The sequence below is a fragment of the Dicentrarchus labrax genome, unplaced genomic scaffold, assembly GCF_905237075.1.
Source record: "Dicentrarchus labrax unplaced genomic scaffold, dlabrax2021, whole genome shotgun sequence".
Taxonomy (NCBI): Eukaryota; Metazoa; Chordata; class Actinopteri; family Moronidae; genus Dicentrarchus; species Dicentrarchus labrax.
The window spans coordinates 25,158,650-25,181,973 of record NW_026136701.1 but is presented as its reverse complement, the minus strand read 5'-3'; the positions used below and the strand labels follow the sequence as shown (position 1 = coordinate 25,181,973).

The 23,324-nt window shown below is 39.5% G+C and overlaps 1 protein-coding gene across 1 annotated transcript in view; it reads right to left on the bottom strand.

The window, feature by feature from the left end:
* Nucleotides 1–23,324, bottom strand: part of LOC127353100 (receptor-type tyrosine-protein phosphatase N2) — a 223,353-nt gene that overhangs the window by 135,602 nt on the left and 64,427 nt on the right. Inside the window, exons 10-11 of the mRNA XM_051382123.1 lie at nt 18,595–18,681; nt 6,019–6,098 (exon numbers count right to left, since the gene is read on the bottom strand). Coding sequence (XP_051238083.1) covers nt 6,019–6,098; nt 18,595–18,681 — 167 coding nt within the window. The remainder of the gene's footprint in view (nt 1–6,018; nt 6,099–18,594; nt 18,682–23,324) is intronic.

Here is a 23,324-nt window from a genome sequence, read left to right as displayed (position 1 = left end):
AAGTTTCCATGTTGTTCATAGATTGAAAGAAACTGTCGTGCCATAAGAAATCCTTCACCTTTGACTCTGACTCCTATATTAATCATTAAAACATTCATATCACAGGAATGTTATAATTAATATCTTGCTCCTACTGTTAGGACACTTTGGCTTCTAGTTCATTAAAATAAACCTGTCACACATCTCTTCTTAAATATATCCTTTATTCCCCGAACATTTTCAGCCATCATGCCTTTATTAAGATAGCATAAAGCAGTGTTAATCAAATGGGGGAATGTGTATCCCTATCTGCACATTGGATTACTGCAAAAAATGTTCCTTTAAAATATATCAATCATGCATAATTCCTAAATAATAAGAAATAAGTTGTATAGAAATGTAAAGGTTAGTTCAATAAACCACATTTGATATTCAGTATTTGTATTTTCAATGCAACTCTTAACTGCTGTGAGATGTCAACCGCCATAAAACCTCACAGGAGCAAGAAGAATAAAGGCAATGATGTTTGTTCACTGTGAGCGGGAAGTCAGTTTCAATATTAAACGTTTCTATATTCAAGAGAATGGATTTGTTGTTGAAACACAGCTGAAAAACAAGAAACTACCGTAGATATCAGGAAGAATATGTTTTAATGGGATTCACCTCAACGAGCTGCGACACATTGCAGTGCTTTTACCGTTACAAGGTTGTTATTTAATAAATCAGACACTGACCAAGCACCGCTGTATTCTTCCTCTTCATATAGCCAAAAATGTTTCTGCTGGTCAGGAAGTACTTAGCTGGCATAAAGAACAGTGTATTTAAGAGTTTAATGTGTAAAAGTAAAGGACAAGGTAACGGAGGACCAGGACATAGGAGCATCATCATTTGCAAATGAAAATGAGAAAAAAGCGCATAAAGATTTGATAGAAGTCATCAGAATCAGAATCAGAGCTAGGTTTACTGCCAAGTAGGTTTTTACACCTACGAGGAATGTGTCCTGGTGCATTGGTGCATAAAATATACAAATATACAAATCACACAAAATGGTGGTATAATACATTAATGCAGCATTTATGTGTATTTTTAAATTTAAATTAAAATCCGTTAATGTACAAAGTACTAACAAGACTTTAAGAAGTTTTTGTTTGATTGATATGTGAACTAGATGGGAACGATATGAACTTCCCGCCACTTTTCCAAGGATTTCTCCATTAATTAGCATTTAATTAGGCATTCACTGGTGTCCCCTCTTCAGGGGGGGACAATGTCTCTTTAGCTTATTAAAGTGATGGTGACCTCTCAGCCAGAAAATTATTTACACGTCAACACACAAATCAAATTTCAGATGCAACATTGACTCACTGAGCAACCAGCTATTGTCTGCCTCTAACAAAGCCGGGTTGGTTTAACTGGAGAAAAGACTGTGATGGTAGGACACACCGACTGAAACTGACCAACTGTCCTAACCGTCCGTAATCCCTGGAGTGGACAGCTTTTGGGTATGTGTGAGTAACTATCCTCACACTGAGAGCCATGATTAGCATGTATGCAAAAACAAGTGCTGGTGGGATAAAAAAGTAGAAGTCAAAAGAACAGCCGGCGCAGGGACGAGGCTATCTCAGCTGCTCTCCTCCTGCTTTAAGTGCTAATTGAGCTGCCCGCTGTCCTGACCCTGACCCCCGGCCTATTCACTGGGTCCCGTTCTCACGGCCGTGACGCACCGCTGGAAGTAGCCTCTGGGTCCCCCGCCCACCCTCGGCTGGACAATGAGGGTCACCACCTCGCTGCCCACCATCTTGACATCCACCCCCACATTTGACAATGGCCCCCGGTGGCCTCGGAGCTGCTCACAATGGGCGGGCGCGCGTGACAGAAGTGGTAACGTGGCCTTCTTAAAATGCAACACCGGGTCTGGCCGGCCTGGCTGCGTTAATCGGACCTTTTGGCACCCGCAGGCCGGGGTCAGAATCGATCCGGTGCAAGAAAGATGATGAGGTCTCCTGTGAGATTCAGAACTGGCTTCGTTTTCTGCATCAAATAAGTAAATTAGACTACAGTTACATTAAAGGAAGTACATTTACGTAGATATATTTACTCCAATAGTGTCCTATACTCGAGTATTTTCAGTTCATAGTGTAAATAAATACTTTTTACTCCGCTGCATTTATTTGACAGCTATAGATTTTTCATATAAAATATATGATCAGCTTGTAAAAAGCTTCAATAGAGATAAAAGCCTATAATAAGTTATAGTGTATAATGCTGCATATGCTCATGCATCGAGAGAAACAATTCAATAACATAATGTTACAAAGCTCTAATTGCCATCATTACTCATTTTATTTGTAATACTGACATGTATGAACAAAAAATAATAATACACAATATAAATATAAACATCTTTCTGTACACACGTATAGATAATTAATACATTAATAAATAAACAGAGAATATTTGTATGCTATATGTAGCACTGTCTATCTTACAAGTTGGTTGAGTTTGGTTTATAATTTGGGGACAAATGCAATCGACAAAGTAATTATTTCATTAGACTGATTCCACCAGATACCTCACCAACTAACAAAACATATCTGAAACAAAAGATGGAGCCAGCAGCAGCATCGACAGGTTTTAGTTTAGTTTTATTATATTTTCCATTACAGTATGTAATATATAATGTCAATATTCTCAGATTTCCATTTCATATCTTCAACTTTTATTCAATATTCTCAGTTGTCTATTTCAATTGTCTCATGATTAATTTCCCGGTGACTAGAAAGCCCTCTCAGTTCAGTTCAACAGCACCACAAACTGCAGGAATTCTCCTTCCACCGCTGTCCATACTTCAATGTTTAAACACTGATGTCTTACTGATGCGTTCGCAGAGATTAAATCAAATAAAACTGAATTATTTTTAACACAGCTGCCAAAAGCATTCCACCAAAACACACAAGTTTGTGACAGAAGAGATGGACGTTCAATCTCCACCATCCGCTGCTGAGCGCCTATAAATGATGATAAAACGACGCCATTACAATGGCCGTGTAAAGCTTAATGTTTCAGAAAAGCACTATAAACCCTGGCCAGGGGGGATAATGTACGCTTTGGGATGGATTGATATTCTAGTTGAATATGACAAACGACACTTTAAAGACGGCCCGCCCACACTATTGCACTTTAGCGGAGAGGACGCCATATTTCATTTTGAGCACGTTCTGTCAAATGTTTGCATTAATAACAATCGAGGCTCATCCGTGACCCCGCAGAGCCAGCGGGAGCGGCGGGCGGGAAATGAGAACGCCAACAATAACACTTAAAAACAGGAGAGATGCCGTTGCATAATCAGCACAAAGTGTGTCTATGTGTGTGTGTGTGTGTGTGTGTGTGTGTGTGGGTGAGGAGGTGGGGTTGCAATTATCAAGCAGGGATGAGATGTTGAGAAAAAAATAGACAGTGAGCTACTCATGTAAGTTATTTGGAGGGTGTGTGTGTGTGTGTGTGTGTGTGTGTGTGTGTGGTGTGTGTGTGTGTGTGTGTGTGTGTGTGTGTGGATCTGGAATTGGGCCCAGGGAATATCAGGAACCTTCTCTCTCTCTCCCTCTCTCTCCCTCTGGACTGACAGCTTGGCTAATGGCAAACATTCCTCCTCTCTTTATTCCCCACTTCATCAACACCCTCGCCTCATTACCGTGAGTCACACTGTAGCCCAGTGCGCACACGCGCGCACACACACACACACACACACACACACACACACTCCCACATACCTTCACAATGTCTTTACTGCTGGTTGCTCTCAGAGATTATTACAGGGACCCTCTTCATGTGACAGAGCAGCTCAACTGAGTCATTTTGATTTGAGGATCTTGAAACGCAGTCACTGAAGAAACTGCCTTCCTCAGTGGAAGAAAGGTGGTGGACAGAATCACAGAACACCTGACGATGAGGAAGCTTACATGCACGTCCCGGTTTTTGAGTCCTGGTTTTGATCACAAAGAACATAAATGTACCGTTCTGCTGAATTTAGCTTCTCCATATGAACACCAAGAGTGGAAGATGAGAGCAGCAGAGCAGCTTGTCCTTCACATTGCTGGTGTCACGCTTTGCATTTATCATCATCGTTCTTGTTTTTGCAGACTAACTACTATGTAACACACTTCTACCGGAGTACTCCAGCTGGCGTATATAATGAAAAATGTAAAAATACAACAAAATAATGTAACACAAACTCATGAAGAAACACGTCACTGTCTCGATTACTTACTGAATGCTTCATAAAGGTAATGTTTGCTGCAGTTGGGCTGAATTCTCCTGTGTGATGTTCCTGTTTCTGCTCCATCTTTGTTGCTCCTTTTTCTGTTTTGATACTGGAGCGCCACTTTCATATGGTAAATGTAGTTTTAGCGTTTTCATGATTACAGTTGCACACAGTTGATTTCAGTTCCTCTGAGATCTTCTTTCAAATGAGACTAGTTGGTTTAGACCAAAGTTAATCACGTCAAACAAAAAGCTCAAGATAATCTTTTCCACCCCAACTGGGCAATAAATTCAAAATGTTGTGTGAGTTCCTCTCACTTGTTTGATCAACCTTCCCCAATCAGTGAAATCTCAAAAAATCAGAGGCAGTGATTTATGTATTGTTACTCAGAGTTACTTACAATCAATCTGGGATATGTGTGAGCACAGTCAACTGTGGTATATAACTGAAAATCAGATTCTGCTAGTTAACTAGGTCTACCAGGGGTTGTGGACCTGGATCAATTTGAGCGGAGAACACAGTGTAGGTCAGATCTGAAGCCTAGCAGAAGGTAGGTAGGGTTAGCAGAGCAAGTAGTGCCATGTTGAAATTAAAGACCATGTGGTATCTTAACATCTTTAATGTGATGCAAATCCTGAGAGGCTAGCGGTCAATATGTTGTTTTTCCACGACCGATGCCAATTCTGATATTAAGAGAACAGGCCAATATATAAAGCCGATATCAAAACCAAAAAGGTAATGTACAATTCTTCCATCATTATTATTCTATTCTATAAGGAATCCAGGCACATTTACAGCAGGATGTATGAGGGTTATAGTACAGCGCTCGAAACCTTTTCTCCACCTTCTCAAAACCTCACAAGAGCACTAACATCGTCCACAGCAGCCACACTGACAAAGCTGCCAGCACGTGTGTCTGAAGACATTTTTTAATTTATTGGCCTCAAGACCACAGACAGCAACCGCTGCTAATTATCTCAAAATGTCAAATAATCGGCACGATTGATCGGCCGACCAGTTAATCAGTCTTTCACTAAAAGATGCCCAATGCCTTTTATGAATGTGACCTATCATTTTATATTTAGACTGATTCCTCCTCTCTAAACTAAAGTTAAGAAGAACCAAAGAAATAAAAATTAAACTATCTCTAACATACTGAATCGCTTGGCATCATATTGTTTTCATTTTCATCGTATCATGTTGTATCAAGTCGTGTCCAATCGCACTGACTCGCAATAGGAGCGAATCTTATCACATTGATAGTTGCTTCATATGTATCTTTAATGTACCCGATCTGCATTGATGTAGACGCACATCCCCACTGATCGGCCACATTGTGTCTCCATTTAGAAAAACCAGACTTTTCATATTTGCCAATGCCATTAATGAACAAACTCATTTCCCCAAACACGACACATTTCCTCTCTTTATTTCAGTCTTTTAGGCACACACTCAACTGTAAATTGGAGATTTGCGACACAACAGAAAATCCTGCTGGCTTCCTCTCAGAATGGGCCGATACCAGATACGTAAAACCCAAACTGAACCAAACTGAACACAAAGGAATAGAAAAACTCGCCATGAAGTGCCAGTGTGGGTACGGCAGAATACACAGCGGGAGGAAAAAGAAAACCCACAAACAGACATTTTGCTGAGGAGTCATGAGTTTTGAAAAGTGTTCATCTGGGGCCTCAGGTGCAGCAGAAAGCCAATGATAATGGCCTGTCTTTTTCCTCTGTCAGTATAAAGACAACATTACTCAGCCAAGGAGAACCTACCAGCCACGTTGGCCACATCTGTGGTGCTGACGTTGTGAGTGTTTGGGCTCACTTTGAAGGTCACAGCGGGGCCCACCACCCTGTAAAACACACACACACACACACACACACACACACAGTGAGAAGATTGACAAAAGACATCCTTAGAATCTATTTTCCATGGTAGCGAGGTGTTGTTGTTCAGACGGAGGGAGAAAAGGAGTTGTGCTCATTAAAGCTCAGCCATACGTGACGCTCGACAAAAAAAAAAACACTTTAACCTGTGGCGATCCTTTAGGCTGCTGCAATCCCCATCACCACTGCGAGATAACCTCTTGAATCTCAATGTAATGCACCCGGCGGCATTTAAGCACGCTGGGAAATGAAGAGAAGGGGGTCGGGGATGAGAGGATTCTGGCCATCTACTAGAGGACGCTCTGATACATGATTCGCAGACGAGCGAATGCATTTCCAGCAGCCTCGTTTGTGATACATTTACATTTTGATTCGACGTATGCTGATTGCGACGCATATTGTCGTGATCGATGTAAATCGAGGGTGACGGGAACTGGAGCAGCAAGAAAGGCAAGAGGAGAGACAACACAGACAGAAAAGGGACAGAAGGACATCTGTATTGGTGCTTTGGAAAGGTGCCCCCCCCCGTTCATCCAACATTCATGCCAATAAAGCAGCTCTAACTGAAACACTGAGGGAGCGACGGAGAGAAGCTGGGTGGTCGGAGGCTGAGCGGAGTCTCCCAATGCGATTAACCTTTTGTTTTTCCTGCTGTAATTCAGACTAAAGGCCCAGCAGGAAGATATATTACCAGGTTCCCCTCCAGGAAGTATTGTGCGCTGCTATAGGAAGTGCTACTGCTACTGTAACACTTTTATAAAATATGGCGACATTGTTAATGGAGCAGGTCCTTTCCTAAAGCTGTCGACGGGAAGAAAAACATTCAAGATGTTTTCAGGGATTCACGAAAGTGGTTTTCGTTTCAGGTTGATGGATTTAAATTGTTGCTCTTTCACTGTGGGTTGCGAGCGTGTTTTCGAAGGCTGTGCGGACCGCCTCTTCAGTTTCAGTAACAGCATAAGAAAAACTGTTTGAAAAATAAAAATAAGGTAAAATAAGCAGCAACAAAATAAAGAGAAATACAGAAGATAAAAGCAATTCTACCTTTTGTACAAAATAGATCTCAGAAAATGTTTCTCATGTGCAGTCAAATTTAATATAAAATGGCATAATTTCCCGTATTTTTGGCTTCTTAAGAATGTGGAAAATCTTCACATTTTGTCAAATGGCGTGTCCGTGGCTACAACATTTAAAAAAACCAGCCCCGGTGTCCCATTTCACTGGCAAGTCGGAAAATCGGTAGGCACATATATCATGTCACAATGTACACAAAAGCCTCCTGGAGCCATATCCTAAATCGAACAGGAAGTCGGCCATTTTTATTTAATGTCAAACTTTGGCGCCATTTCTGCTATTTCCAGGCCTTCTATTTTATCAAACTCCTCCTAGAGAATTGATCGGATTGACTTCAGACTTTGCCAGTACACTCTATTAACCTTCAAGTTATCAATTCATACATTTTCAATGAGCATTTCTCTAACCATCAATCCAACCAGCCAGGCTTCTAATGGGTCCTCGCCCACACTTGCTATCCTGTTTCACCAAACGTCTTCAAGCCTTTGGATTAACAGCCTTCAATTGACATTCCATGCAGCCATGCAACTATTATTGTGGCTTTTTAATTGGGTTTCTTCTGCCCTGAGGTCAGTGTATCAAACAAAAACACGAACAGCAGCAAGCGCAGTAGTAATGTTAGACTATTCTAACATTTAAGGTGCAATAACAAACTAATTAGACTGGGTCAAATTAATGATCCCCAGGGGAGAACTTGGTGGAGCTAAGTGCTGGAATTGAAAAAGAAATCAACTTTCCTTCCTTTCTCTTTTGTTATGAATCCCACAACGTACTGTCCTGCTCTAGCTACTGTATTCCACCTTTTTTGAAGTTCAAAATACAAACTGAGCAGCCAAAGAGACAAATATCACACCCTGTCCCGGTCGGTCTGTCTGAGGGAGTCCACAAAATGCTCCGGCTCATTTTTCTGACCATTATTTGTCCTGCGAGGAACGAGGCCGATATTTGTCACATCTATGGAGTGATTCATCAGCCGGTGCAGGCAAAGTCTCCGTGTGTGCTGAAGAGGGAAAAATCACTCACGTTGAGTTGATCACATATCCATCCGTCGGCCTCTGCCACCCCACACAAAGACCCCACATCGACTCTGAACCTCGTAAATAACCTCGTCACTCACCGGGCCAGAGGAGCTCACACGAGGTGATTTCTACATCTTCGACTTATCATATTTATCATTTGGAAAAATATGACAACGTATATATATATATATGTAATATGTTAGAAATGTACTAGATGCTAGAATTTTGCTAAATATTTGATAGATTCAGCGAGACTTAAGGCCTTCAAGCCCAGAAGTCTGATCAACTGAAGCACAAATAAAAGTAAAATTTTTGTTTTATTTTTTAAGGTGATCAAAAAGTTATAAATGCTTCCCTGTTTTGTGCAAACCTTGACAATTTTAAGAGATTTTTCCAACATGACTGGCTGATAAAACCGCTTCAAAACCCATTAAAGTGGTTAAGAATATATTTTCATTAAGCTGCAAAAAAATCTGATGTGTTTGACATTTAGAGGTTTTTATCTAACAGCAGCATTATGACGACTGATTGCACGGAAAAAAAATAAGTACTGCAGATGATGATGGCGATAGCTGAAACGATACATCCCACCATCTAACAAAACCAGTGACAGCTACTCTGACGTATGATTGACAAAAGAAAAAATACCTGTCACATTTAAAAAGATAAAACCTCTTTTCTAGAAAGAATGACAACACATTTACACACTGAATGCTCCTTTCTTATGGATATTGAAGGATGAACATTACATTTTTTTTACTTTGTAAATTGGTTTTGGAAGACAATTCTTTAAAACAAAGTGGAACAAATACCCTAAAATCACAGTATTTATAATTATACATTTGTCAGAGGTAATAAAATCCTTTACTTAGGAAACCATGGTGATATCAAAAAGGAAAAACACTCCTTTAAAACTACTGATAATGAAATATGTTCATATTGCTCTATTAACTTCCTTTGGCATGTGATGCATACAACGCATCAAAAATGACGTCGAAATTGGAGGTTGCATTATCCCAGATTAGTTGAAGGATTACATGTAATTTTTAAAACTGAGTTGTCGAGTTGAGCAAAGTTCCTGAAAAGTTTGAGGATACGAGATTTCCCCCGAAACACTCAAACATTTTATAGGCTTATCCCATGCCGACTGTAAAAGCTGAATTTAGGAAGTAAGCCATGAGATACTGTGAGTGAACTGAAATAGAAATATAATATTTCTGTGGAGGAAAAAGTCTCCCAGAGTGAAAGTTTAAAAGGCTCAAGACCTCTATAATAAGCATTATAAATCCTCAAAACTACAGTATATTGTACTTGAGAGAATGTGCTGCAAAAAATCTCAATTTTCTCAAGTCATTTCCATTAATAACTGAATCCTAAAAATCAAATCTTCTTGTTTCATGTATTTTCTAGGATCAAGTGAAATCAACTGCTGTGTTTCTATTGTTCCAAGATACTGAAACTCATCTGGATAAAACTGCTGAACATTGATTTATACTAAAATAAAATGTACCTTTTGGGACTCAAAATTGGGGCTAAAAGAAGCTTTTATCCATCATTAGCTGATTGTATAACAACACACAGAACATTTAAATGGTTCTGGCAGATTTTTCCACTTGTTTCAAGAACCGACTGTAAACTGGGATTAAAACACTGGTGCGGCTGTGGATTTGTTGCAGTGTTCACACCTCTGGCCTTATCAGTAGACATCCGGCCCATCATCCTCACCATCCTCACATGCAGCCAGTTCAGGCCCGCTCTCTCCTCCTAGTGGCGGCTCTTTGATATGACCCTTCGGCTCAGACACAGACATTACATCACCTCGACCCTCCTGATTTAAAAAAAAACATCCAGTCTACACTCAGTGACGGTTACGCAACAGCCATCATTATTCGGCGGCCAGCTACAGTCAAAGGCTCTTGCGAAGCCACCCACATCAACGCTTCCCTCCCCGCCCTCTTCTTCGCCCTCAACCACTACCAGGCCACCGCGGCAGCTAAAAACATTTCCAAGGCCATTTTGCTGAAAGCGCTCACCGTCAGTATTATCTAATCAGTATCGAATTGTTCCAAATGAAACGTAAGGGTGTGAGTCACTCTCCAGGTTTGTTTTGTGTCCTGGCACAGTGTGTAGGCTCGCTTTTATGATTCATATGTTGCCAGTGTGGAAGTTTTGCTGCAGGCTCGCTGAACCGCTGCTGCTCCCTGGCTCCGGCCCCCAAGAGGAAATTGTTAGAAAAGGGAAGTTTTGTTGTCTTTACAGTGGCTGAGGTTGCACAGGTCACTAAATACTTTGTTCAGACACATTTTTGTTGTTGTAATATGCTAATCTGGTGCTATTGTGTAAGGTGTAAGGTTGAGGGGCCTGCAGTGTTGCTGCCTGGCGAATGGATGAAGGGGATGTTGTACACTGAGACGTAGGATAAATGCATGGGAGGGACACATATATACTGCTGTGACTTTATACAGTACTTCCAGTTCAGTTACAGTCAATACAACTTTGTAAAGCTTAAAAACCAGTTCACCTGATTACAGAACCACACATTTGTCCACCCTGATAGCAGATAGTTGGTTTCATTTGTTCAGTTTTTGAGATATCCACCTGTACATCTGAAAAATGAACATCCTTTTCCTGGTTGCTTTGAATAATCTACAGACTTCACTTTAGTGGGACTTTTTTGTTCCAAATAAATTGTTTAGCAAATGCAATTTTTCAGTTTAATACATTAAATCAAAACTATCTGCGTGGCTGAATACCAATGTCAGGATATTATAGATTTATTTTGGAATTAAGGTGATCTTACCCTTTAAAATATCAAGGAAGGTTAAAATAAACTTTAAGGAGGAGGTACAGATTAATTCACCAGTTTCACGTGTTATAAATGTACATTTCTCCTACTTACTCAAAAGTTTGAACTGCTTTTAAATGCATTTTTTCTTTAAATGTAAATAAGCTTTCAGTGCTGTAAGAACCACAGAGCCAGACTCCGTCCTTCAGATTGATAAAAGCACATCAGGTAATGAATGAATATGATAAATTTTGTTGAATTCAATGCAAAGGTTCTGTAGATTATTTTCTGTTAAAATGTGCAGAATATGTTTCTTCACACCTGCAGTTTAAATGTTGATGCACTCTACAACTCTCACTAATGTTTCACCCATAATTTTATTCTTATCAGAGATCTGAAAGAGCAATTAGAGCATCACAGGAGCTCTGTGTTAATGCTAAATACATTCCTTCGGCAGCTAATCAACGAAGGGTGGCGCAATGTATTTAACAGTAAGGGAAACTCAGCCGTCTCAGCTCAAGGAAACACCTACGTTCAATTATATCAAGAGACACTCCTTAGTTCTCGCTGCTGCTGTGAAGAGTCAACTTAACGTCTGACCTCTACAGCGAAATAACTGCTTTTAAACCAGTCCTTCAGGCTACTATTCAAAAAATGTGATTTTATAAAAGAGAAGTGACAGAATCTGCTGGTATGGGGATGTCAACTGTTTCTTATATCATCTTTCTTTTCTCTGCATACTAATGCAGTAATCTGCTCTATTCTGTCTTGTTTTAGTGTTTGGATACGCAAAAAATCTTTAATTCAAGTTTCTACTTCCGAGCTTTGTTCCATAACTTCACAAGTTCTAGTCGAGGTCATAAAGTTTCAAAAGCTGCCACATGTTAGGCTTAATTTGGGGGAAACACATATGAAATTAAGTGCAAGACATTTGTAATATTTCCATTTGATGAAATGGTGCAGCCATAAAGAAAAAGGCATCTTCAAACATCAAATAGCTGCAGTATCACAGGGTTGATACAGAATATTGAAAGAATAAGATAATTTCTCTAACCTTAAATTCATAGGAAATATAATAATGGGGGAACTGGAGTTTAAGAGTTTAAAGGAAAGAAAGAAGCTGTGGAAACCAGTTGTTGGTGCTGAGGAGCAGGGGGCGGTAAAAGCCAGAGGCAGGCTGGGTAAATCATGAGTGTCAGCCGGCTCAGTGTCAGTGTAAAGCTTTTGTTTCTGGGCTCACTTATTCTGGTGGAGGTGACTGCCGTTGCCACAGCGGTGAGGAGCCGGGGCGGCCCTGGAAAATAAGCGTGGCGCCTCTGACAAATTGTCAAGGCGGCTCCCCCTGCTGGGCTTTCACCGCGTTCGCAACAAAAGAGGCCCCTCGTCTTTCTCCCTCCCTCTCCCTCTCTGTATCTCTCTCTCTCTCTCTCTCTCTCTCTCTCTCTCTGCTTTCTCTGCCTCCAATCCATCACTCTCCCCAGTGTATAGCTCCCCGCTTTCATTCCCAGAATAGGAGAACAAAGACAAAAGGTGCATTAGAACAGGAGAACAGTACGGGCCACCCAGGGACTCAATACAGCAGCCGAGCGGCACGGCGAGGTGCCGCGGGAACAACGGGGCCGGGTGGTTGGGGGCGGAGAGAGAGAGTGTGTGTGAAGGTATGTCTGTGTGTGTGTGTGTGTGTGTGAATCGCACGACCCCAAGCCACCCAATCCCCACCTGTCCACGCACACTCATGAATGCATGAATGTACACATGAATTCTTCCTCCTCTGTCTTACTTCTGTTCAGTTGGACGTTGCTTTAGTGGCACTGTAGTGAATGTACTGCCTGACACACACACACACACACACACACACACACACACACACACACACACACACACACACACACCAACAACAACAGCATCAGTGCTCGGGTACAATGTGTTTATATGAGTTTAAAAAGTTCTAGCCACATGACCTCTTTGAAGACAAACACGTAATATAATCAACGCTGGCCGACACCGAGTGACGGTCATTGAAGAATCAATACTTGATAAAAGCATCAAAATGTGCTGCTCTAACAAGATAACAGGAAATTAATCCAAAATGATTCTGCACAGATTACAATAATCACAATTTCATAATCACTCACCAAATCCAAGTTCCTCTCTGTATAATACAGAGCGCTGCATACACGATGTGTTAATGCTGAGTCTCTTTGATTCAATGTGAAATTAATATTCTTTACAATTTCAGGCGAATAGATCATGTATGATACAATTTGAGAACTTCGAAAAAGCATAAAAATGTATTTTTGCATGATTTTTGTTTGCATGAAACATGTCTGTTAAGTGTTGCATTCAGGAACTATCGTGTCTATGAGCACAAACTGAGGACTTTTTTCTATGGAAGTTTGTGAGTGCGCCATTTCTCCGAATTAGCATATGAAGCTAGCGTAAGTTCAATCAAGAGGACTATTTATGGTTTTCATTCATTCATTCATTGAGTCTCTCTCTCCTCCTGCTTTCCTGTATGAACTGATTAGGGCAGTTTAAGGGCTTTAAGTCAACCAGATAGATTTTGCCACTACTTCTATCAGCCAGTCGTATCTCTGTTGCTGTCAAATGTCATTCCAATGTGAATCTCAACGACCCTCTTCCAGCACATTCACCTCCAGTTTGGCTACTTCTAGCGCCCACGACTGAGCTCACCAGAAGCATCCAGACCTCAGCATCCTCTAGACTCCAAAGAATTTATCATTCTTTGTGCACAAGTCAATAAATATAATTGTTCAGTTGAATGATTGACCTACAGTAGCAGTGGGTTTTCCAAAGGAGAGGAATGACTGAACACATAACTTGTTGGGACCTGGCAATTCTAATTATTAGTCTACTAACATATCAGAAGTTTGTATTGGTTTTGCTTTCAATTTCTTGAAATACCTGAGGTAAATTGCTTTGATGTATCAGGTGAGAAAGAAAGGAATAATCCCTCTCACTCACACACACACACACAGATTCCACGACACACCTTTCTAACACCTGTCCGCTGTGCGTTGTCACCTTGCCGGAGCATCTATTATAGTCTTTGGAATACACGTGGCTATAGACATTTGAGAGAAAAGGTGCAAACCAACCGGCACAGTGTCAACCATGGAGGAAAGTAATTGGAAAGTTGAAGATTAAAAAGAACAAGAACAACCGGTTCTGTGGCTTGTTTTATAGTGAACCAAAACAGCTGGAGGGGGAAGACAAAGCGACAAGTTGTGATGTTCTATTTCATGGCTTTGATTGGCTTCCTGGCAATTTGGAAGTGCTATAAAATCGGGGTGCTGTTTGATCGTGTGTGGGTGAGGTACGTAGGCAAGTGGTCAACTTTACTTTAAGCCTCCAATGTCAGAATTCAAAGGTTAATTCCAGTTTACAACTTTGGTCTTGTTTTAACTTTTGGCCATTGTAACTAATAGTGATGCAAGAGATTATCTCACATTCAAAGTTAGTCAAACTTATTTTAAGAAGTAAACCATTTTTACCGTTTACAGACCTGGTTCAGCTTCATTGTATTTACTGTTGTATATTCACTAAGACAGAATATTACAGACATTTCAGGTTTCTGTTTTACTTCCAAATAAAGATGGCTTTAGATGTTTGCTTGTTTACAACCTGTCTGACCTTTTTGGCTTGTGACCCCTTAAAACGAAGCTGTATGTCCCGACATGAGAGGTTATAATCTTAGTGTGCACAGTTAAAGACATTTGTAATCTCAGGTTGTTTCATTTAAAGTGTGTTACAAGCCTGAAGAGGTGAAAGTATCAAATGTTGCACAATAAAAAAAAAAAACACTTTTAGGCCTCTTCCACCAACAGGGACGCTCTGATTTGGACAACTAGTTTTAAACTTCTTTGGAGCAGCTCGACCAAAAATAAATTGGTTGGTTTCTAAAAAACCTGGAAGGTGGGCGTGTCATGTGCTTGAGGTTGTTGTGAATTGTGCAACACCTGTTGATACATCCTATTACAATGGTTCCACTCAAAATGGGTGCAAACGGGGGCTGGTTCGCCAGATAGCACCGAGGTTTAAAGAATCTTTGACAGAACCGGTTCAAGAACCAAAGCTAATCTGGTGGAAAAACACAACAACACTGCAAAAAAACATAAATTCTGCTGATAAAGTCCATGTCATATCAGATTTAAGCAATTAAGTTAGACGTATAATGTTATCATAACTGACAGGTGATGGAAACTGAAACTTACAACACGTTATATTTCTTGCAGGTTTATTTGCATGTTTGGATTAAACATGTTCTGTCTCTCGCTGCACAAAGCTTTTATATTGTGATCATAGAGGCCTCTATAGAAACACACGCTTTTATGTACACATATCAATACAGAATGCACTGTCTGTATACTGACTATAATCCCCAGCAGTCGGTTCAACTGCAAACTACTGCAGTGACTCCTGTTTTGCTGTTGCAGCTCACCGCATAGAAAATGTTCACAAACCTACTGCAAAGTCACCTGTGGGGAGAAATATAGCAACTCTGAAAAGGAGAGAGAAAAAGAGAGACAGAGAGAGATTGACAGTGACAGACAAAAATAAAAAGAGAGAGCAGACAGAAATAGATTGAGACAAACTGAGAAAGAATCAGATTGGAAAGGAGAGAGGAAGAAAAAGAAACAGAGAAATAGATAATGACAGCAAATGAGTGAGAGACAGAGAAAGACACAGAGAGAGAGCGAGAGAGAGAGAGAGAGAGAGAGAGAGAGAGAGAGAGAGAGAGAGAAAGAGGGTTCAGGGAGAGTTCAGTCTCATTAATAAATGATTGCAGTTAGCGGCGGCTCGACTCCAACATGTCAATAACGGGGACGAGCAGCTCTCATTGCTTTCTTTCCCCCCCAGAGCAGGAAAAAATGTTGACAGAATAAAAATCAGGCAGCGTCCTTGGATTTCTATTCTGTAAGGGCAACGTTTTCTTCCTTTTTCTCCACTTCAGATTTTAACGCCTCGTGCCACTGGAAAATCTCTCTGTTTTGATCCCACCAGTTTGCCCTCTCTGATCTGGGGGGGTGACAGCGGAGGAGCCGAAGCTGCTCGTGAATATCTGAAGAGTTTCAGTATGTGATGCTTGCCCTTTGAGAAAATTGCCGCCCACTTGAGCCTACAGGTACAAGGTGGTTGATGTCGGGAACGTCAAGCACACATGAGTCATCTGCAGACCTTCGCCCCTTCAGTATCTCTAGTCTGAGTACGAAGTCTATTCTGATTCTGAAATGTTACAGTGATGAATTTGAATTATTTTCCAGATGTATTTCTTAATTTGATTCAACTGCTTGGCTGTCTGACAGCTGGCAGGGCTACATGTCCAGAGGCGTGGTTACATTACAGGGTAAAGAGCGTTTTAGAAGGACATAATAAGCATTAAAATGCTTTTATTTATAGCTTCCTGAACACTGAACTGCTCGAGCTGTAACTTTGTACGTGTATGTGCTGGTTTACTATACATTGTGTTGACCCAAACCTGGCAGCCGACTCACGTTGTGAGGACTCACTTCCATTATAGGGACCCAAAAGTTTACCTGCACAACTTTAATAGTTTATTTTGAGGTTTAAACTTCATGTTGTTAGTCGTGTAAACTTTTGCAGATTAAAGTGTTCTGAGTAACAACAGGTTGCAGAGGTGCACAGAGGAGCAGACGCACACGCCATTTAAATCTTAACAACGTGTTGTGTAGATCAAACTTATATGAGTACACGTTTGTCTATGTGCAGCTCGGAGAAGCATGTTCAAGCCTGAACAGGCTTGGAAATAAAAGTGGACAACAGAAGGACCCAAGGATTGTGAGACAACTACGTATGTCTGTACTCTTTGCTAAGAACTTTTAATTTGATTTAATTTAATTTCTACTCTGATTTAAGGCAACCTTAACAGACATACTGCCATAATATATTATCACTTTATAAAGTTGTATCAAGCAGATGCAGATCCAGTAGCAACATTTACATATACTCATCAACATTAGCAATAGTTTTGAGTTGGATTTGTGTCCAACTGCTTAAATTCAATCCAATATCAATTCTCCTTATATCTGTTTTTTTATCTCTACCAACTCCTGAGAAAATAATATCTCCTCAGCTTCTAGATCTTCCATTTTCTTCTTCAACATCATCACACCAATAAAACGTGGTGTATCTAATTTTACTGTATTTTATTGCTGCAGGATTATGACATAAAGTAAGTAATCCCCATTAATTTTCTGGTCATGTGACCATAATATGAGTTAAACAGGAATATCAGACTGATAAACTACATCTGCACTGCAAAAAAGGAATCTCAAGAAAGTAAAAAAGATTTTTTTTCTATGAAATAGTATATATTAGCAAATATTAAATATATTTTATTACTATAAAAAGATACATAGGCTTTTATTATATTTCTATTTTATATTTATTTCTGTCTTACCTATATAATTACATTTTTATTCTATGTAAATATACTGTATATTGTGTTAGATTGTAATATAAGTATTATTTATATTCTTTAACATAGTGTGAGCACCTTGAACAACTGTAACAAACACATTTTTCCCTGGGGATCAATTAAGTATTTATGATTCTGGTTCTGATTCTAAAATTAGTTTTATTTTTTGTCTAAAAAGAAAAATAATCTTGTCAAGCATAATTTGCAATGGAAAAGTAATCTCGTTTTAAGAAAATAAATCTTTATCTTAACAAGATATAACAGCTAATATTGAACTCGATTTAACCTGCAGCAACAATGGTTGCATAATATTCCAGCAGAGGAACAAGATTATTGTCCTTATTTTAAGAGTAAGAGTACTCGCACAACTTCTCGGTTTAAGAGAAAGTCATCTTGTCCCAGTGATGGAAATGAAGCAGCTGTTAAGTGTTTCATTATTTTAATAAATAATAATAATAATAATAATAATAATAATGTCTTACTGTAGGATTTTGTTTTTGTTAATTATCTATGCTCATTTTAAGAATTCTTGCCAAGCTAAATTGGCTTACCTCATTGGCAGATCTCATTGTATTTTAGAATATTTGTCTTGTTTCTAGAAGGGCTGTTTTTGCTGTGTATGATTCACTGCCGATGTCAGTATCTGAAAAGGGCGAGAGGTCGGCAGCATAGATTATTTTGTAGGCGATTGTGTGAAGATGCTGTTTATTTAAATCAGCAGCTGCACAACTTGAAAATGCTCAAATCATCAGTATGAAACTGCTTGTGAAAATGAACAAATGGTGTGAAATGTGTCACTTCCAGTCTAGTGTGTCGGTTCTGTTTGAACAGACTTATTTAACCAGAACAGGTGCGAACTGATCAACAATAACTATCGCAATAGTAATTCAGAGCGGCAGCGAACATGGTACGCTTGCAGGTTTGTGTTTTTTTATGATACTCCACAACAAATTAATGGTTTGAACCGGGAGGAAAAAAAATACCAGCTTTAGGTTAGATGGTGAATTTGAGTCCAGACTGCCCACTTTACCAGAACAAACAGCATTAACACAGCAGGAAGGAGCGAGCACTCTGTGTTTTCCTGCTGGCGTGTGACTGACAGGTAAAAAAGCAGAAATACGTACGAGAGCTCAGCGAAGTCAGTCATCTGGATTTTAGCCCTGCGAGCCAGGATCTCCATCAGGTGGAGGCCTTCGTCCGTCTGGAGCCCACTGACGGCGATGAAGAGGAGGCAGGTAGGAGGAGAGGGGGAGTGGAGGACGGAAACAAAAGGGAAGGGGAGAAAGTAGAGAGAAAAAGAATAAACAACAAATAAAACTCTTGTTTTATTGCATTAAACTTTTTATTATTGAGTAAACTGACACCCACTGACTAAGTGATAGATTTGTGAACAACTAATAAATTGTACAATTAACCAAATTAGTGAAAACAAGAACTGCAATAAGTTTTTAAGGTGTTTTGGATCAATTCTGAGCAGATAATTTCCTGTGTGATTTGTGATCGGAGATTAGTTTTCCTGATATTTTTAGGAACTTTTCTCTGTCTGTATTAGATACTAGAAATTTAAAACAGACCTAACAGGATACTTTTTTGACCAATTCAATGTTTTCTTCTCCCAGATTCTCGACCATTGTTCTATTAGACAATTGACTTTTACTTTTCACAAAATAAAACTTAAATACAAAATACTAAGATATAGGCCTACTGTGTATATTTCTTTCTAGCACACCTTATAATTGGCCAACTTACAATTAGTATTTCATATGGTACAACACTAGTGCTACCAAAAGCCTCTCTGGAAGACGGAGTGGAGTTTTATTTTCCATCATTTGTCACATAATCATTAAACTGAGAGACAAAAGTTCTGTTTCCCAAAAAGCTGTGTCATCCTTAAACTCTGTAGAGGAAACTGCCACCAACAACAGACAGCTGTGTGAAGTTTGTTTGACCAAAAATTTCTGTTTAATATTTGAATATCCATAATATATGTAAATAGAAGGCAACTTGTCTCTGCTGCTTAACGTCATGGAACTTTGAAGTACACGCAGCACGCTGAAATGATTAGGCAAAATAGTTTTTCTTCCAGTCATGCAACTAAAATTCAGTTTAGATTAGACGTCAGGTAAACACCAACGAGGGCAACTAAAAGTCTTTGAAATTCAAATGTGTGGTAAAGTGAAGCTTTTATATTTTGTCACTTCCTAATTTAGCAAAATCAAAACATTTCTCTCTAGGATCCGCTCCTGCCTTCATGACGGGCGGATAACAGAAGATCTTAAAGGAATACAAGGAAAAGAACATATTGAGAGTTTGACATGGCAGATACAGCAGATGGTCACAAGATTATCGTCAATGAGAGAAATCTGAGCACATACTGAATATAAGATATGTGTTTCTTTCAAAACATATTAGGTGTTGCAAATTAGAAGTTTTAAAAAAAACAGACAGGTTGCCACAATCCATCGTATCTACACTGTAAATCCTAATGTATTTTAATTAAAGAAGTAAGCTAACATAACTTCAATCTAAATAAAAAATTAACTGTTGGAGTAACTCTAACTTATTTAAGCCCCAAAGCCCCAAAATTAATTGGCTACTTTTTTGATAATCGATTAATTGTAAATAATTTTTCATTGTATGTCATATATATGTAATAATTTGCTTTAGTGGAAGAGTAGAAAAGATAAAATAAAGAAGATGCATTTAAGTTTTAACTTTATTCAGTATAAATATATATACATATATAAGAATACAGATAAATTCTGTGAACACATTTTAATTAAGTCAGTAATATACTGACTAGTTTAAAAGCACAATTCACTTGATTTACCTTAAAAATAAATGAGTAACTTTTACAAATATTTTTGTATCCTTAAATTGTACAGTTAGTACATTTTAAAAGTTTAAGGCGATCAGTTTCCTGTGTTGAGTACAATTTTGTGTGAATTATTTGAGTTCTTCAATTCTTCAATAGATCTTCTACTTGCATTTATCTTGAGCTTGATTTATCGGTTACTTTTCTCTATTTCCCTATTCCTGTTTGTCCATGTATATATTTTAAATACAGTGTTTTCTCAGTTGTGGCTCCTAAACTTTGGATCCCCCTGATGCTGATTTCATGATTTCCTTTAAGGGATTGCTAAAACCTCACGTTTATAGGTTAGCCTATATGTTTTAACAGTTGTATTTTACGTGTTTTTATCCGATATGTGAAGTACTTTGTAGCTTCCTTGCACATCCCACCTTATTTTCTAGCTTTCTTTACTTCTTCCTATCCCCCTTACTTTCTGCCCTTCATTACTTGCATCCTTTCTTCTATTTTTACTTCCTTCTGTCCTTCTTCAACTGAACTTAAAGCATAAATTGTCCCAAAACTATGACTCTGTTTGCATGAGAGGGAGAGTAAAATCTCCTCTTTAATATCAGGACTTTGGTTTTTTTAATATATTTTTAAGTGGGTTTTTTGCCTTTATTAGATAGAACAGCTGAAGGGAAGAGAGAGAGGGGACGACATGCAGCAGAGGGACACAGGTTGGACCCGAAGGACCCAGCCGGGGGGCCCCAGTATCAGGACTTCCACTTTGAATACTTCAGTACATCTTACTGTGGATGCTCACATCGCAGCTAAATTTAGAAAGAGAAACTCACTAACATCTCACCAAACTGTGAAGAAAATTGGCAGGGAAATGGAGGAATAACAAATTAAGTAGTCAATTAAAACAGCCTCGATGCATGCAAAGGATGGGGCGAGTGTGTGTGTGTGTGTGTGTGTGTGTGTGTGTGTGTGTGTGTGTGTGTGAGAGAGAGACCACATTTAAAGCTCAGTATCCGAACTCCAAGCTAATTGCTTCCTATCTGCTGTGGACTCGTCTGACCTCCCCTCAGCTCCCTCTGCTGAATTCAAATGCAGAAAGAAGACGCCTCCAGACACCTGCAAGATCCATGTTATCTCCCTCAACGCCAGCAGTCATCTTCGGATGACTCTGATGTCGGGGAAGATACGGGGAGGAAAGAGGAAAGACATTTTCTGCAAATTGTGAAAATCTTTTTTTTGTTAAATATATCTAATTATGGAAATTAGCAGTTTTCTGCTTCCTTGTTCCTTCGTGTTTGGTGCTCAACAATCTCTAGTTTTTCTCAAGAGCAGGAAAGATTTGTTGTCTTTTTGTTTTTTGGATTAACCCTTCAAGTGTTATAATCCTATTTTATCTTAAAAGTATACATATATATATATATATAGTAACTTTAACATTACTAGTAACAATATCACACCAATAATATTACTTAACAAGTAGTGCAACTAATTATTAATACTATTTCAGTAATAATATTATAGTTACTCCCCCCCAAAAAAACTACTTTGGTTGTCATCCCCTACTGATCTGAAAACAAATCAGATCCTTTGGTTTAATTTTTGTAATCTTGCACATCAAGCAGAAAGCTGGAAGATTGAAATTCAGTGGCTGGAAATATTCCCATCACTTTGATTTTAACAAACAGAACTGTATTTTAATTGTGCGCAGCTGCAGGCAACACAGAACTAATGAAGCCTGTGGCTGGATACGTGGTGGATGAAATGTTTGACTCTCTGAGGATTCCAAGTTTTCCGGTTTCCAGAGTACCATTTTGAAGCCTCAAGTGTTGCGTCATGGTCGACACCATGACAGTTTGTCGGAGCCAGTGGAGGTGACGAACTAAGAGTTGAGCTGCTCTCATTGGCTGCGCAGTTTCAACTCGACTGTAGCAGAAAACAATGGCGGCTCGTACGCTCACACACAATCTGGTATTCCAGATAAACAGTAACATGTGTTTGTGAACAGATTTGAGGAGAGAAATAGTCAACAACAGAATCTGGATCTATATCTGATCAGCACTGTTTGACAGTTTGAGCTGAGTTTGGTGAGTTGAGCTGGACGGACTCACTGAGACTGAGCTGTCAATCACAAGGTAGCCCCGCCCTAAAGCATACCCTGCTTTATGGTCTACTTTACTCTAAATGGGACCATCAGTTACTAAATGAACATCATGCTGTATGGAAGAAGACTGAAACTAGAGACTGAGACCAGAAACTCATCAGGAAACTGTTTACTGAGCTCATAAATCAAGTAGTAGTCGACTCATTTCTCCAGAAGCCTGAATGTTATCAGTTTATATTGCAACCAATATAAACCTATCTTAAAAGACTTGTTTTAAATAATAAGAGAACATGGCTGCCTCTGGGTGAATCACTGTTATGAAAACCAGATTGTCTATGTATGAAAAGTTACTGACAGCCGATGATTTCTCTCCTTCCTCAGCCTTGAGAGCAGACAGCAGCTTCAACAGCCCACAGCATGAGTCAGTCTTCCTCGGTGCGGAGCGGCTGCTTCAGATCTGACACCAGTGATCGCTCTGCCAGCCTGCAGATCCAGAGTGCTGATAGCTGCACCGGGGACCTAACAGCAGCTTTTACATTAGCTCTGCAGCGTACAGTCGGTGGGTTGTGATCCTCCTCAGGTACGACAGCCTGTAACAGCAGGATTTCTTCTTCTCATACGGAGCACCTTTGATTGATTTTATGCTCTGCTTCCTTTCATTTTGCTCTTATACATTTTCAGTATAAAGGCAACTGCTAACAACACAAAAGCCTGTGCTGTCCAGTGTCTCTGCTGATATACGAAGCAGCCAAAACACCTCTTTTGCTAAGAATGTGAATACTTGCTGACAGCTACAAAACATCAAACAAAAAGAGAGTCTGAAAGAACTTCGGATCCAAAAGGTGATAGTGTCCAAACTGCAGTGGGAATCCTCCGACAACAATGCACCAGCAACCAAGAGTCATGTGCAGTTCACTGTCCTCAGGCGAGTACGACTA